The following is an 18,321-nucleotide window of genomic DNA, read 5'->3' as shown; positions in this document are numbered from 1 at the left end:
ATGCCTGTAAAATCTGATTTGACGACTAGTTTTTAATCAGCTGGTTGCCAGAAAACTAGAAGTCTGTTTTGCCACCTGGTCCCAGATATAGAAGCTTTCGTTGAGGTGAAATAATTAAGATTCTGTAAATAGTACTTTCACCTTTAGCTCAGTAATTCAAAACTAGAACAGATTGGAGTGAGAGTCAACACCACAAAATGGCCTGTCAAAAATGAGCTAATAATCTCAATACCGTTTCCATATCCACATCACAAAAAATTATTTCTGACACCTTTCTTAGCTATCTGAGTAGAGGTCAAGGACTGATGTCCTTTCTTTCCTAGAAGTTGTCATTCTGAGACACCTTTTTGGGACAGCGCGTGGAAACTTGCCTGGCTGATGCACATGCTGTACCTGTTCTGTGCATTGATAGGAGGCCTCCACACTCCTAGGCTGTTCACTTTCCACCTTTCACAAACATTAAAAAAAAAAAAAAAAAAAATTGAGGTGACTAATTTCTCAAGAAAATACAAACAAATCTTAAAAGTTGCTTTAATTTTATTGCACTGTTACCATTTCATTTAAAGTTAGTGGTACCCTACATTTGATAAAGCTGCACTTAGGACGGAAGAATCCCATGCACTGTTACAGACTAGGGACAGAATGGCTAGGAAGCAGTTCTGCAGAAAAGGACCTAGGGATTACAGTGGACAAGAAGCTGGATATGAGTCAACAGTGTGCCCTTGTTGCCAAGAAGGCTAACGGCATTTTGGGCTGTATAAGTAGGGGCATTGCCAGCAGATCGAGGGACGTGATCATTCCCGTCTATTCGACATTGGTGAGGTCTCATCTGGAGTATTGTGTCCAGTTTTGGTCCCCACACTACAAGAAGGATGTGGAAAAATTGGAAAGAGTCCAGCGGAGGGCAACAAAAATGATTAGGGGGCTGGAGCACATGACTTACGAGGAGAGGCTGAGGGAACTGGGATTGTTTAGTCTGCAGAAGAGAAGAATGAGGGGGGATTTGATAGCTGCTTTCAACTACCTGAAAGGGGGTTCCAAAGAGGATGGATCTAGACTGTTCTCAGTGGTACCTGACAGAACAAAGAATAATGGTCTCAAGTTGCAGTTGGGGAGGTTTAGGTTGGATATTAGGAAAAACTTTTTCACTAGGAGGGTGGTGAAGCACTGGAATGGGTTACCTAGGGAGGTGGTGGAATCTCCTTCCTTAGAGGTTGTTAAGGTCAGACTTGACAAAGCCCTGCCTGGGATGATTTAGTTGGGGATTGGTCCTGCTTTGAGCAGGGGGTTGGACTAGATGACCTCCTGAGGTCCCTTCCAGCCCTGATATTCTATGATACTCTTCATTTATCCATCTCGTTTTGAATGCTAATCTCTTAAAAGGACCTAATCACCTTGTAAACACACACTGACTTTCAAAGTGCAACCTTGTTGAAGCCTGAAAAGAATAATTTTCCTATTACTTGCTCTACCATATAGTCAACAAGTTAATCCTACAGGATGTAATGCAAATTACTTTCCTTTTGTCCTTCTGCAAGGAAGATCTGAAAACACTGTTTCTAACATACGAATAAAGCTTATTAAAAGATTTTTTGAAAGATCGAAGAGACACTTTTAAAAACAGTAGTTTTTCATTTATTTTTATTTTTAATACAGATACAATATTATTCCAAGGTCACTTCAGTTTAATATTTAATAGCCTTTATGGCATTTAAATGGCAATACCTCAAAAATCATTTCATGTTAAATGTATACAGTGAATTCTAGAACACACAAAATGCAGTTTGAACTTCCCTTGCTCCAGAATGTTTTAGCAGCTTCCAAGAGGTTTTATTACACACTTTTTCATTTTCAAAGCCATCATCATCATCATCATATGTTAAACAATGAAATCAAAATTTGTTTCAGAAACTGGGCCTCCGCACCACAAAATGAAGCATTTAACTCGGCAGATAACCCTTTGAGGACCTGGATGCAGCACTTGCAGAGCTGTCTTTATCATGATCCTCAAAATAGTGTTGCTCTATTCTCCTGCAAAAGGCCACGAGGTTGCTGTAGTTTTTCACTTTTTCAGAGAGTTCATCACTGGTCAGCTGAGTAGTAAGAATTGTGAACAGATGTCCAAATACCAAAGCATCTAACTCAGTTGGCCTATAAAAGAGACAGGGAAAAATGTGGGCCCCTGGGAGTCAGAAAACACTGAAAACCTTATAAAGAAAATCCTACTGTACTCTGATTTTTTTTAAATATTATCTCAAAAAACTCCAAGTATTTTCACAAAGTAATCAAACTGGTCATATTTAACCAAACAAAGCTCGAGATTTAGCAAATGCATGAAACCTTAAATACAGTAGAACCTCAGAGTTATGAACACCAGAGTTACAAACTGACCAGTCAGCCGTACACCCTGTTTGGAACTAGAAGTACGCCATCAGGCAGCAGCAGTGACTTAAAAAAAAAAAAAAAAAAAAAAAAAAAAGCAGACTCAGTTCAACACTGCGTTAAATGTAAACTACTAAAAAAATAAAGGGAAAGTTTAAAAAAAAAGATTTGACAAGGTAAGGAAACTGTTTCTGTGCTTGTTTCATTAAATTAAGATAGTTAAAAGCAGCATTTTTCTTCTGCATAGTAAAGTTTCAAAGCTGTATTAAATCAATGCTCAGTTGTAAACTTTTGAAAGAACCATTATGTTTTGTTCAGAGTTATGAACATTTCAGAGTTATGAACAACCTCCATTCCTGAGGTGTTTGTAATTGTGAGGTTCTACTGTATTTTATATGTACACTAACAAATTTTGGCCTGAATTCTCAATGTGCTGCTCAGTGCTCCCATTAACAAATTAGGGATTTTTGGGTGGTTGTTTTTTTCCCCCAAACAGTGAAGAAGTTACAAAATACCTTTTCATAAAATGCATGCTGAGCCTACCCACTGACTCATCTGTGCAGCACCAACTGTTCTTCACTTTTTGATCTTGTGGGAAGGGAGTCTATATTCCCAGTCTCCTCTGCAGATACTGTGCATAACAAAACTACCCCTTCAAACAGAATGGTGCCCTTCAAAACAGCAAAAAACCCACACCTCTTCTGGGCTTTTCAGCCACCAAAAATTCCTTGACTAGTGAGAAAAAGTTACTACATGGTAATAGCATTTAGAGCCATCTCTTTTGTGTTAAAGAGACTAAACAAATGGAAATAAACACTGTAACCAAAGCCACCAGAACCCAAAGGAGAAAAGTGGTGTCTTGAAAAAGTCTGCAGTCATACTCATGGCTATGTGTACAAGCCTTCCATAGCTTGACCTTAGTGAACTTTTTGCAGCACTGGTCTATATGCAAACAAAACAAAAAAAGCCCAAACAAAACATTTCCCCTAAGTATATTTAACAATTTAGAGCTTTTCTTCACTAATGTCCAAGAACTACATACTAATATTAATGAGCTAGAAGAATATTTTATTAGACTAATTATAGAGAAACTCTATTACTATTTAAGACAAAAAACATTTAAAACATGTAAAGATTGAAAGTGTGTGTTATGGAGTCCAGCTAGCACCCCCAAACAATAGCACTTCCTTTACTCCCCCCCCCAAAAAATCACCTTTATAAAAGACAGTTCAGAATGCCTCAAAATGAATAGTTGCAATACAGCTTCAATTTGTTCTCTACTGCTATGTAATCCTACAGCACTCACTCTCATCCAATTAGATTGCCCACCTAACCTTAACTTTGCAAAATCTTCGGGGGCAAAGAGGCGAGAAACAAAATATTACATCCTGCTAATTGAGACATTTCTCCATCCCCACCTAATGTACTGGGGATCAGAAACTGGGCTCTCTTCAGCCTGGTCCAAACTAACAAGTAACAGTCAGCTGAAGTAAACCTAACCTATGGAAACAACCAAACAATCCAATTTACAATGGCTCAGTTTCCCAATTCCTCCTTGCTTTCTGATTCTGTGGCATAGCTGGACAAGACAATTGCTTCCTCCCCCCACCCCACCCCCAGATGCCTCCTCTCTGAATCTCACTGGCTCCTTCATATATCCTTGCTTTAATAAGCCTTTAGTTAACTCCTTCCCCGTCTCTATTAGTGTGTAATGTCACAAGCTGATTTTATTTAAGTGTCTTTGTAATTTCCCCATTGTCACCCCACCAAAAATATCTAAAACTGGCCCCCAGATACTGCCATGATCAGAGGAATGCGAAGGCAGCTTTTTAAAAAAAAAAAAAAAAAAACCACATACATTCCAGGTGCAATGTACATTCTTTATGTAACTTCATGGTTCATATGCCATGGTGATGGGTGGAGTACATGAATATATTCAACATTAATTACAAGAATATTTTTGGGAAAGTACACATTTGCAACTGGGTGTGACTGACAATAGCAAAGGACATCTGGTGTATGTCAGATTTGGGTCCGCGGTGGCTTTTCTGCAAAAGCCCAGAACAGTATTCTCTTACACAAATCATAGCTGCTACTTTGTAATAAATCCTTTGTGGGGAGAAGACTAGCGTTTCCCCAGTCAGATGACTTCACAGGCATCTTCATGCTAACCCAACTCTTTAAAGTATGTCTACGCTGCAATCCAAGGTATGAATGAAGCACAGGTAGACTTAGCTGGGCCACCTTTACCTGCAGTAGCACAGCTAAAAAACAGTAGCGTTGATGTGGAGGCACAGGTTTCCAACATGAGTATTTACCCACGGTCCCCAGTGTGCTTGTTCAGGCTGTGCACTATTTTTAGCTGTGCTAGCGCCCTTAAAGCTAGTGTGGTATGTCTATCCGGGCTGCAATCACACCTTGGGCTGCAGTGTAGACAAAGCCCTCCCCACTGCTGTGTCACTTGAATTAACCTGCGCAGGAAGCACGTTTTGATCAAAATACGTCACATTCATTCTGCTTATGATGTATTAGCGCACTTACACTGATAGGTATCATCTATGAAATGCCAAAATATGCTAATGTAATTAAGTGGATTATTGCTTAGTTACCAATTAGAACAACAGGTTTCTGTTTTTACATTATATGTTTTCAACTGACAAATTATTGTGTGTTCTGTATCAAGTCAGTGGAAAATAGGATTAAGTCTATAAACACTAGAGAAAATATATGAAAAATTTTATGGAAACTTAGTCTCTTTTGTAATATTTACAATTACTTAGTAATTTCAGAAATTCTTATATATGCAATTTATGGATTCATTCCCACATGTTCCTTAACTGCTCATAAGGTATTAAAATAAGCAAAAATAGTCCCCATTCAGCTATGTTCTGGAGAGTAATATACCTACAGTACATTACATTTCCATATAAAGTAACTTACTGCTTATTGAAGAAATATGATTGTGTTCCCAGTCTTTGAGAGAGAGCTTGACAACACTGATCTACATCTTCCAACACCTAACCAAACAAAAGATTAGCACAGTATCTAAATAGTCAGATGAGAACACAGTTCTCTACAAAATAGCTCCCTTATTGCATACATAACAGCAGTAGGCATTTGTAATAATTTACTAAATTAACAATGTAGACCATAGATATTACACAGATTCAGATTACAAATCTTATTTCCAGACCTTAAATGACAAGTATATTGTTGACATAAGGAAACTTGTTAATTTCCCTATTGTCAATAATTGGGTTAAAATTAATACATTAAATTTTTACCTCTAAACTTCTTTGTATTTTTCTTGGCGCTCCAAGAACAAATTGCCACAATCCTGCAAAGGGACCCCATTATCTTCACATGGGAATCAGAGTCCTTGGCTGCTAATCCCTTTCCAGGATCATGGTCTAACCTCACATGAGCACAGAGATACATATTCATGAGAAAACATCTTTCATTTTTCTCAGATTGTGTGTGTGATTTAAAAGTTTATTGCTGTCGAAGCCAGAGACATGGATTCCACAGACAATTGTTTTAAATGTATGGAGTTGCACAACACATATATTTTATGAAACATAGGAAATAAAATATTGCTTCTCCGGAATTTGACACTTTTGATATTTTATTTATATGTATTTCATTGCTGAGAGGTTATTTAAAAAAAAAAACCAAACAGAATGAAGAATTCAACTCTGGCTATTATCTGACTGACCTGTTCAAGTGACTTGCCAGCCCATCCAATAGCTTTCATCTTACGTCTGACCTCCCATTGTTTCTGATAGGCCAAAATGCGATTGAGAGGCCAAGGATAAGGGGATCCATACCTTGGATGAGTAATCTTTGTTAAAAAAAAAAAAAAAAAAAACACAAAAACACAATCACTTTTAAAAAAAGGCAGGTAAGACTGGGTAGTGTTATTTACAAAATAGCTATGGTTTTCATGGATCAGAAAGCATTTACACTGGCTTTTGTAAAATATTAAGAAGTTATTCTGCACAGAAATTCATAGTTTGCAGGCTAAAGAAAAAGAAACCATTTACTCTATTACCTTAAAAATATATAAAACCATATCTACTTTGCAGCCAGCTACCTTAAGTAATGACACATAGCTTTCCTAAAACGTATATGCAAGCAAAATTAAAGTGAAAAACTATATCATTAATGGTATAAACCTCTATGTTTCATTTATGAGTAGGGACTTGCATTTGTGAGCAAAAGTGTTTTCTCATTAAATTTTAATTAAGATAAATGCTGCAGAACCACTCACCTCCTCTACTGTTGTATCATCACACCACTGAAGATACAACTAGGAAAAAAAAAGAACACTTTTTATTCTGAAATGTCAGTTAGAAATAAACTCTATGCAGTCTAACTATTGATGCTTTCTTTTAAGTTAAATTAACAGCATATCCCAAAAATATTTTAAGTCTAACAGTGCCTTCATGAACACAAAAGAGAAGTTAATGATAATGCTTGCAAGACAAAAGCTGGTTGCTAGTTCTCTTTCAGAACAGCCACCAGATCAGATTTGAAATTAAGATGGAGTTCAGAACATGCTACATACGTTATGAGTCAACTTTCTTTACAGCTACATGTTAGTTTTTATAAACTCACCATTGTTTTGTACAACAAAAATCAACCTCAATTCATGAAATTTTCATACGACTATGTAAAGAGACCACAGAGAATGTGGAGTTCTGTTCTTGTAAGGACACTAGCCTATGAGTTGATGAACTATTTCCCAACCTAAGAATTTGAAAATAAAATACATTTTCCACATGGAAATAAAACGCTACATTTTTGCCCACTTATCACCTACTCAGAAAATAAACAAATTATTATGGTTTGCTGTACCTCTGCTGTCAATAGCATATTATTGACTAATTCCATGTAGGCTTTCATCTCAGCTTTTTGGACTTCATCCAACCCATCACTGAGTGAATGGCCCTAAGGGGGTAAAAGAATATACAACCTTGTAAGAAAGGATATTACAATATTCAGCTAGGGCTTGAGCCAAAGCCAACAGAAGTCAATGTGCTTCAGATCAGGTCTTGATCTCTCTATATAGGTCTCTAAATCATAAAATAGATGGGCAAATATTAGGAAGTACCTTCCATACTAAAATTACCTTCAATATTAAACAGAAAATGTTATACTCCAATATAATCAAACACAAAAGACAAATGTAGATTTATTTTCAGCTACAGAACTACTGTGCATTTCTTTTTTAGCTGTGTACAACTTGATTTCATGGCTTCACTATTACTATGATTTCTTCTGTGTGAAGAAGTAGGTTGATGATATAAACAGTTTATCAAAATAAACTGCTTAATAAGCAGACATTGCTTTACAAGGACAGAAAAAAGTAAAAGCAAATATAAACATATATTAGCTGAAATTTCAAGATTTAAGCAAACACTGTATGTCTTTTCTAAGAATACTATACTTGGGAGCCAAAAAACGAGTGCTATTGCAAGGTCTAGGTCAGGGGTCGGCAACGTTCGGCATGCGGCTCACCAGGTGAGTATGTCCGCTCCCCCGCTTTGTCCCAGACCCCCTGAATCCTCTGGGCTGCCCTGCCCCCCCCATTACACCATATTTTCCTTAAGCAAAAGGTTACTCCCTGTATTGGGTTAAAATAGTTGCCATATTGTAAAAATGCAGATACCTTTACATTCGTATGAGGTTTTTCTACTTTACTCTCTTAAAAACTAATTATGTCACATTTCATAACAGTAAGCTAAATGAGTGCAAATGCTAAAAAGAGTGACTACCGTATTTATCAGTTACTGATCAAGTATATTTAATATCCTTACCTTGGCTTTTACAAACTGGACTATGGGGCCAAGTTCAGATACTACTTGATTTCCTACACGAATAAAGGGTACTTTGCCTGCAGTGAGATACGGTATATTTTTAGTAAATTAAAGCTTTCTATACATACAGAGAATTATTTTTGAAATCATGGCTTTTAAGTGTTTCAGCACAAAAGTCTATCAGATTGTACATGACAGTTAACATGCAAAGTTTCATTTGAGAGACACTCACAAATAGAGCCTCCCCACGCCTAGCTCTTTAGTTCACACTTTTATGCTAGGACTTGCCCTATTGATTGGCTTTCACGCTAACGTAGTGGTCCCCAACCTTTTCACCGCCCTGCTCCCCTTACCTCTGTCCCCCTCCCACCCACCCAGCCCCAGGAGCTTGGCTAGGAGCAGGGACGTGGCTCAGGGGATAGGGCGGTGGACAGGAGTAAGGGCCAAGGCTGAGACTGCAGCTGGGGGTATTAACGGAGCCACGGCCAGGGGTGTAGGCTGGGGCTGGGAGCCTAGCTACAGCCATGGGGGCGGAGGCTCGAGTTGGGGCTAAGGCTGGGTGCGGAGCCATGGTGGAGGCCGGTAGACAGGGCTGAGGCTGGGTGCAGAGCTGTGCCAGGCCATGGGGGGGGAGCCAGAAGCCGGGGCTGTGGCTGGAGGCAGTGCTGGAGCAGAGCTGGGATGGAGCAGGGCTGCATGGTGCTCCCTCTGCTGGGGCTGGCCTGGGCCGCACCATGCCCCCCCAAAGGTTCCTCCATACACCCCTAGGTGGACACGCCCCACAGTTTGGTGACCACTGCTCTAACGAATATTTGCAAGTTATTGTACAAATTGATAGGTCTCAATCCAATAATTAATTAAATCTTGCTTTGCTGGGAAGATTATTAGTTCAATGTTTCCACAAAGCACAACTGTGGAAATCCCAGGGAAGTAGATAAAGGCAGCCAAGTGCTCTATGAAATACCTACTTGACAGATACCATCTTTAAACACCAGTACATACACAGTGCTATGTAAATTTAAGAAAATTTAGATGATATATAATATGTATTTTACATATTGTTATTTAATCACCTCAACATGGAGGAAGAGACGTTGGACATTTTTTGTTTTACATTAGTAAACATAGTTCACTGAATATGATGCAAGACAATAATGGAGTTTGCCCATAAATGAAACAGGTCACAATACACAATAGGCTTGCAAGGAGAGACAAGGAAAATGAGGATAACAAAGTGTGTCTTCACAGAATATTTTAAAAGAACAAATCAAAGTCAAATATTATTTACAGGGTTTTTAAAAGTAATATAATTTGAAAGATATTCATGAAAATATTAAGAAATCCAACCAGATCGCAAATGCACAGAACCTACTGCTAGACCTAGTCCAAACAGAGTTCATAACAACAGCAGGTTCAGTCATGGTCTTTATCATGAGATTCACTCCTCTCTGATTCACAGTCAGCCTCAGGGTAACAGATGAGGTACACTGCACCAACAAAAACCTCATCTGCATCCGTATGATGAAGTATTACAATAGAAATACAAGGTTTTCTGAATTGCAAAAACTCTATGGTTTACACTGCTAGCATATAAAGATGATCTTTCGGTATTCCTATATCCACAGTCAGCATTTGACTCCCTCAAAAGGATTTTTTAGTTGGGGAAAGTATCATTACAAAGTGTCCTACACAAATCTGGAGACGCATGTCTGAGAACCACTACAATCCGTGTGAGATATTTTTTCAGGAATGAAAACCTTTTATGAATAGCCTGTTTTGGTTGGAATTAATTTTAATGTTATTAAAACGATATTGAAGTAATCAGAAAAACAAGCAGAACACTGCGCAAAAATTGTAGAGGCTCTTAGGACGATGAATAAATCACCACATTTATACTCCTAGCTGTATTTAAAATGGAACCAGTATGACAAATAGAATATGCTAGATGTGATCAGTACAGCACGACTCTCATCAGCCCATGTCAATCATGCTCCTTTCTGCATTATTTAGCCAGTGGTAAAGAAAAAAAGCTTCAGACACAAGTAATGGTATATCAGATAATAGCCAATGTGGCTGGGAGGAAGGGAGTGCGGGAGGTGGAGAATACAAGTATCACCACTCCTATTCCCATGCACATAAGAGACTGACTTGTTTCTACAAGGAGTCAGCCCAATGGGTTTATTTTGAAAGGCTGATTAAAAAAAAAATTCCTGGTTTTGCTACAAGAACTGTACAGTTTTCAGTGCTACCAATCATTGAGATTTTTTAAAGCATTAATTAAAGACAGGATTCCAGCTGATTTTCCCCTAATACCAAGAAGGAGGAGCAGAGCTAACCATGCAGTATGCAAATACAAACACCCACGTAGGCAGGCATTTTTACTGCTCCATGCTTGAATCAAAAATTATAAAAGTAGCTTAATTTAACTCACACAAATGGATCCTAATGTAATGAAGAATTTTAGGATATCAAAATAATGTTGTGCATTCAGCAGTTCTTTTCTAGTAACCTTTTAGATGAGAGTATATAGAAATTTCCAACAGAGTTTGGGATTTTTTAAAAAAAACATCAAATACTGAATTTGCATTTTTTGCAAACAGTCTTTTGAATCAGAAGAGGACTTAAGTACAACACTGTTCTTGGTACTGACAGTTTATCCATGATCTGTCCGCAATTATTAACATGCTGACAATCACCTTCCAGCTAAGATAACAAAAGACATTTCTTCCCACCCTTAAAACAGTGGAAAATGGAACACCATTCATTGACCAACTGGGTATTCCCAGGGGTATGTCCCTGGAGATCAGTAGAGCTACTTCTGCATACAGAAACCTCTGGGCTTGAGAAGGCCAAGAGTCCCTAGGCATTTTTTGAGAGTGTTACCACCAGACTTCTAAGTAACTGAGGACGTGAATCCACTGTATGTCCACTGCATTTAAAATGTGCAATACAGTACATTTTAAAAATTTGTATTTGATTTATCTCATTCTCTATAGAGAAAAATCACAGTACACTAAGGAAAAAAATAAAGAGGCAACCCACATACACTAGCACTGACTGGCTGTTATCTGCAAGATGAGGTGCTGTTGTCATGGCATCAAAACATAGGTATTAACACAGTAATTTAAATGAACACCACACTTACCAGATGGGGACATATATTCTGCATTTGCTCTACAAACCACCTGGACTGGCAGATTGCACATTTGCAAAAAGGCCTGAAAACAAAGAGGAGCCCAGAAAAAGGAAAACTCGTATTAGCTGATGGCAAAACATGGATTTGTTTTAAATACATTAAACTAGTACTTAGCACAATGTTTATAAAGTACAGGTATCTGTATTCTGTTTTAGGGAAAATAGAAAAGGGAAGAAAGAAAAAATATAAAACTTCATTGGACAATAGAGTATAAGGATATTGTCCAAAATCATTAGTAAGAATTCTTCTGTTTAACAAAGTTACATCTGTTTTTCCCATTTGATGGTGGCATTTGACTGCCAAAGTTACTGTTGTTTATAAGTCACTAATAATCAGTCTAAGTGACATTTTGTCAACCTGAACATTGGGGCACATATCTTTCGTGGTTATTACTGACTAATATGTTTAGAGAACAAGCACCAGCATGTGCTGCTACATCTCTAGCATATTTAAAACAAAAAACAAAAAACACACATTTAAAAAAAAAAAAATCCTTCCACTGCCATATTTTCACTAGCCAACATTTTCACGATTTTTGCTTTGCAATTCTGCTAGATTAAAAGGCAGTGTTTATTACCAGTAGAGTTTACTTGAATTAAGGGTATAGTTGACCAACGTAATTTTTTTTATATCTATCTATAACCCTGGACAAAGCCATTTCCACAGGATACTAATTTTTATCAGCAGCAGTCATCATCATAAAATACTTAGTGTGTTTCTGTGTAAGAACAAAATAACTTTCACAAGGTAACTCACACTTTCGATAGTGAGAGCATGGCAAGTATAAATAACCTCTCAAGCTCAGTGGTGAGGAACACAATGTTAAATCCTACTGGGTATTTGGTATTCGCCTTTGCCAGCGAAAAGGCCAAAATCTCAAATTCAAAATCTGAAAGCTATTAATCCAGACTTGAGCCTTTCGCTACTTTCTGAACAAAGGCAGGTACAACTAAATTAATTTTAAAAGAGAATCTATTACACATAAAAAGAAGTTTCATTATGATTTTAAGGACGGTATATGGACTTAACATGCATGCACGACAGCTTCGTTAACATAGCAGACCACTCAGTTCTATCTGTTCTATTGTGTGACACTGGCAGACCAGGTTTCAGCTCATGCCAGGGTCTCCATGTCTCAACTGAACACTGGCAAATAAACAACTGGAATCAGTGTGGCTCACCTGTGTATTAGCATTAGGATTATATAAGAATGTGTTTATTGTTTACACTTTATTGAATGCTTGTGAGTTGCTGCATGAATTAATCTCACTTATAGCATCTGTATCCTACATTGTAAGGTAATATTTAAGAATTTGTATTGTAAACTTCTGTGACTGGGTAAATCACCAGACAGGAGAGAGACATTAACTAGTGTAAAGTACTGTTCTCCAACAGAAGGTGTTACATCCTGGCCAACAAGGAAGTCCCATCAACACCAGACAGACTATTGTGGAACATTAAAGAGAACAAAAGATTGTTATGCTCTGCAACCTTCCTACCCCATGAAGATGAGTCATGCAAGTAAATTCCTGTCATCAGCTGAGTTTGCAGCTCAGAGCACAGGGGGGAGAGAATAAAAAAAAAAAAAAAACAACAACAAGAAGGAATTGTATCTCAATGCTGCTTGGACTCTAGGGGGCAAGGTTTTCTAAGCACAAGCAGGGAATCCCAAGCTGCTTAGTTTGGGTTAGCCCCAAAGGACATATAGAGCTTGCTTATTACTGAAGCTTCTATTACCTTTTGAAACTTAAGATTGTAACTCATTTGTGTATGTTTACCTGCTTTAATCTTGTAAATAACTCATTTTCTTTTCGTATTAATAAATCTGTCAATAATTTATTACAGGATTGGCTACAAGCATTGTCTTAGGTGAGAGACCTACGGTGCAATTGACCTAGGGTAAGCATCTGGTCCCTTGGGACTGGGAGTAATCTGCCTATTGCTGTGATCCTTGGTGTAAGGGACCATCTATCACAAAGGTGGGCTTACCAGCGTGGCAAGACAAATCGGAGTAACCTAGGGGACTGTCTGTGACTTCACGTTAAGGCTGTTATAGGAGCTCTAAGTATAGAACTCACAACCAATTTGGGGTTTGTGCCCTGGTTCTTATAAGTCTGCCCGGTACTTGAACCACTGCAGAACAGTTTGACTTATTGATCAAGGTGAAAAAGGCTATTTCTGGTTCAAAGTACACAACTCCCAAGGAAAGAAAAACAGTCCTTTTCTACCTTTATTTTGGAAACAATCCCAGGCTGAGAGGCATGTATATTTTTTGCAGTTGTCTCAACTCTACTGAATGAAATGTTTCTTGTATTAAGAGACAAATTAACATGTATGAAAATAAACTCTAACTAAAGGTAAGATTGTCATATAAATCAAGAAAAATTCAGATCTTAAACTGGCACTTGCTCTGTTGCCCGCTATGCACAAGTGCACCATCAGTGTGTGATTTAATGTACCAAATATTCTGCAATAGTCAGGCACTAGGGGTAAAGTTTAATACACAGATTTATATTTTTGGCCAAACAACTCTTCTTTCTTTATTATAATTTCACTTTAGTAAAAATATTGAAATTAGGATAAATTTAAGAACACACTTCCAAGCCCTGGTTTCCTTCTCCTGATTTAAGTCAGAGGCTGGGGAAATTTTGCTCTCACGTTTTGTGGCTAGAATCATGCCAGAGAGCTTAGAAGAGTATGTCTCAAATCAGTAGAGACTATATTAAAACACCATCTAAACTAATAGCATTTCCTTCCCTCCACTTCATTCAGCCTCCTCCAAGGGTTTAGTTTGGGAATGAAGAATAAAGTTAGACAACTGATCTTGGTAGGGCTGGGGAAGAGTGAAGTTAAGGAAGATAACCAGCAACCCACTGGAAAGTTAGGAAAAGCACAGAAACTGAATGAGACACACAGAAAGGAGGTCCCCTCACAGACTGCTGGATGACTGTTTCTCCAGCCACACAGTGAGTAGGCAGCAGGAAGAAGAGCCTTTTATCCCCAGCCAGAGGACATCCAGGAGCTGGGACAGTTACCAGGAACCAGCTTCTTCCTTGACCACTGCACCAAGATATTGAATCAGCATCCTTAAACTCATCTGGTTCCCTTCTGCTGTGAAGAGATACAAGGAGATGCTGCTCCTAGAGAGACCAGCTCTTATATAGTAACAGTCCTACCTCAGGGATAAAAATATCTTCACCCATTTGCTCTCATCATTGCAAAAAAACAAAAAACAGCCAAAGGCAGTCCTCCTTTCCGGTTTTCCTCTGTTCAGCTCCATTCCCCACAAAACAGCACCAGGACTGTTGTCTCATCCCCTTCTGCCTAAACACCCTGGTTCTGCTCTATCCTGCCCTAATTCCTGTGTTCAACCAGGAAGCAGAAGCAATGGCTGGGAAATAAGATTAAAAAACCCAGAACTTATTAAAAAACGGATTGAAACATTCAGCATAAGCCTCCCAATACCAAATAAGCTATTAGAAGTCATAAAAGCCTTTAATGTATAGGGCATTGGTCTTAACTTTGAATTTCCGTTCTTAATTATTCTGGGACTATATGTATTTTTTTAAGTACCTTTGCATACAAATGGGCCCATTCTCTCTCCATAAGGTCATCTAAAAAGACTGGTGTATAACATACTTTAAAAAACCCGATATGCAAGGTCCACTAGAGAAGGGCCTAAATGTAATCCCAAATACAAACAAACATTCCTGAACCTGGGGACAGTATTGGCCCCATATGTACTAGCTACCTTATGAACTAATTAAAAAACAGGAATTTGGTTTTAGATTCTATGTACTGGTAGAGTAGGAGTACGTACAGAATTTTAGACACAATATGCAGGTGAAATATACATAGGTTACTAATTTTGCATGGCTTTCAAAGCTGTATCTGGGCATGCAGGAATGTAAATAGCATTCAATCAGCAATAGAACATTATAGTGCTAACAGTGTACATCTCAAATGACAGCTTTGAGAAAGGTTGTATTTCAGGAGCAAAACATTCTTAAATTAATTTATCACACCTCAAATCCATGCTCTTACTCCCTAGCTGTTTATTTCCTTCTTGAAAAGTAGCTGAAGTTTAATTTTGTCCAGGCTTGCCACAGTAATTCCCTTTGCAATAGGGCACTAAATTAACTTCAGGATTCTACATCTAGCCGGAGGTGAATTTTTATAGCTGCCATGTGCTGCTCTCAATGCTGGTTCTAAAGAAAGTGTGCCTGAATTATCCTGGAGTTAGTGCAGCAAAGCAAGTCATCTGAAAGCTTTTAAATGTAGTGGTACATGTAAGGATAGTTTTGTACGCCAAAGAACTATCACTGACCTTTTCAAGTCTGAACAATGTAGCTATACAGACAAATTGGTAGTGTAGATCAAGCCATAGTCTTTTCCTTACAGAGATAGACCTCACAAATGTAAGCCAATAATTAGGGAGGCTTTTCAATGGGGGGGGGAAATTCTACAAAATTAAAGCTGATCACACAAGCAGCAATGACCATCAGAATTAGATAGCTCTTCTAATTCTTATTTTGCCAGATCTTAGCTTCAGATAAAATTAACTGGATTCATTCATCCATCCATCCTCCCCCCTGCAGTGCCCCATCCTACAAGCCTTAGGATCCTTATGGTTTCCTCTTTCCATAGCTTTAGTAGGCTCCCCCTGTGATGTTATTGACATGAACGGTGACCATATAGATCACTGTTGCAACTAGGGTCCTATGGTTGCACCAGGTCTTGTACAGAGGAGGTCAAGTGGGGTGTCTATGGAAAGGTTGTAGTTTGTTGGTCATGATTATGCTGTCTGTATGGGTGTATCATTTTTGTATTTGAAGTTATGAATATTGGCTATGTGTTTGATTCTAAGTAGCCTCAGTGAAGCACTTGGTCAGCTTTTTGAGAATGGGCACTTACTGAGAATAGTCCTATCAAGAAACACGTAACTGACAATAGACTTTGGGAGATGCCAATTCACATCTGAGCTTTCCTGGGAACGGTTAAACTAACATGTAAATAATGCCGTTGGCCTGCAAAAAGCTGAATCATTCATGGACATGTGACTTGCCCAGGTGACTACAAACTCCATCTTGTTGCTGTGACTTTGCACAGAAGAACAAAAGGGTTTCCGCCCACAAGAGAGAATATAAAAGGCCCTGGAAGCCTCTCCATTTTGTCTTCAGCTGGCTCAAGAGATGGCCTCTCCACCCCCAAGAGATGCCTGAAAGAAGCTGGAACAAAGGACAGTAACTACGGGGGCGTGAGTGATTGCTGGACCCAGACTAGGAAGGAGTCCAGTCTGTGAAAGAAGCTTACTGGAACATCTCTGGGGGTGAGATTTCATTTGTAATCAGTTTCTTAATGTATTAGGCTTAGACTTGCGTGTTTTATTTTGCTTGGTAACTTTATTCTGTTACTACTTGGAACCACTTAAATCCTATCTTTTATACTTAATAAAACTCACTTTTTGCTTATTAATTAACCCAGGGTAAGTAATACCTGGGGGAGCAACCAGCTGTGCATCTCTCACTATCATTGTTATAGAGGGTGGACAATGTATGAGTTTACCCTGTATAAGCTTTATACAGAGTAAAATGGATTTATTTGGGGTTTGGATCCCACTGGGAGCTGGGTGTCTGGGTGCTAGAGGCAGGAGCACTTGCTAAGCCATTTTCAGTTAAGTCTGCAGCTTTAGGGCACGTGGTTCTGACCTGGGTCTGTGTTCGAGCAGACTGGCGTGTCTGGCTCAACAAGGTAGGGTTCTGAAGACCCAAGCTGGCAGGGAAAACGGGCTCAGAGGTAGTCTCAGCACATCAGGTGGAAGTCCCAAGGGGGTCTCTGTACCGAACCTGTCAGACTCCCATCCTCTACAAGTGCAAGCAGGGTCATCAGATCTCAACAAGCCTTGGTCTTGCCTTCAATTATAGGCAGTGGGTGGGGAGGGCTAGAGGAGGCTCCAAATCTCTGTATGGCTGTGCCAGGGCCATGAAGAGGATGGCAAAGGAGAGTCCCAAGGGAGGGGAGAGATCCTGAGGCCCCATGTTTAGTGGCACCAGAGCCAGAAGGAGACAACTCTGGCTTTCTTTATAGAATCATAGAACTGGAAGGGACCTTGAGACGTCATCTAGTCCAATCCCTGCACTCATGGCAAGACTAAGTATTATCTGGACCTAGGGTGACCAGACGTCCCGATTTTATCGGGACCGTCCCGATATTTCCTTGTTTGTCCCGCGTCCCGACCGACATGCGGTCGGGACAACCGGACAAACAAGGAAATGCCCCGGAGCCTAGAGACCGGAAGTACTCGCACCCCCCCCCCGCCCCGACTCCGCCCCCTCCTCCCCCGATTGGCTCCCTCCCCGAATCCCCGCCTCTTCCCCGGGCTCACCATTCCTCCCCCCTCCGCATGCGCTGGAGGGAGGCCCGGGAGACGTTGGGGGAGCGCGGGGCCGGGGTGAGTAACAGTCCGGCCTGGCCGCGAGCAGGACTCAGTCGGGTGGTAGGGCGAGGAGGGGGACGGCCCGCGGGGCCAGGCGGCGGCTGTTGTTGTCCCCCCAGCCAGCGGGACTCGGGAGCAGCCGCTGCTGCAGCTCCCACTGCCGCGGGGGAGGAAGCGGCCATGGCGCTCCGCGGCTGCAGCTCTGGCGCCCCCGAACTCCCCAAGCCGGGGCCTGCTGCGGGGACCCAGCAGCGCGCACGCTGGGTCCAGCCCCTGGCCGGTCGCGTCTGGGCTGCTGCCCAGCTGGTGCTATCCCGCGGCGGCCCCGGGGCGGAGGCATCGGCCGCCCAGCCCCGTTCGTTCTCCCGGGCCTCCCTCCAGCGCTTGCGGAGGAAGGGTTTTTTTTTTTTTTTTTTTTGGCCCCGCCCCCCGCCAACTCACACCCCCCCCGCGTCCCGATATTTGTATTTGGTGATCTGGTCACCCTA

General features: G+C 40.1%; 1 protein-coding gene across 2 annotated transcripts in view; it reads right to left on the bottom strand.

Annotated features, from left to right (window-relative positions):
- Window positions 1–1,624: 1,624 nt before the first annotated feature.
- MTX2 (metaxin 2) overlaps window positions 1,625–18,321 on the bottom strand; it is a 46,090-nt gene continuing 29,393 nt past the window's right edge. For both annotated transcript variants that reach the window (XM_034785733.1, XM_034785734.1), the window contains 7 exons: window positions 11,347–11,419; window positions 8,202–8,278; window positions 7,240–7,332; window positions 6,653–6,691; window positions 6,098–6,223; window positions 5,323–5,399; window positions 1,625–2,151 (listed from right to left, as the gene is read on the bottom strand). In XM_034785733.1, coding sequence (XP_034641624.1) covers window positions 1,941–2,151; window positions 5,323–5,399; window positions 6,098–6,223; window positions 6,653–6,691; window positions 7,240–7,332; window positions 8,202–8,278; window positions 11,347–11,419 — 696 coding nt within the window. In that variant the 3' untranslated portion in view covers window positions 1,625–1,940. The remainder of the gene's footprint in view (window positions 2,152–5,322; window positions 5,400–6,097; window positions 6,224–6,652; window positions 6,692–7,239; window positions 7,333–8,201; window positions 8,279–11,346; window positions 11,420–18,321) is intronic.

The sequence above is a fragment of the Trachemys scripta genome, chromosome 11 (assembly GCF_013100865.1).
Source record: "Trachemys scripta elegans isolate TJP31775 chromosome 11, CAS_Tse_1.0, whole genome shotgun sequence".
NCBI lineage: Eukaryota > Metazoa > Chordata > Testudines > Emydidae > Trachemys > Trachemys scripta.
The sequence above is the reverse complement of the archived record's forward strand: the minus strand, read 5'-3'. Positions and strand labels throughout refer to the sequence as shown.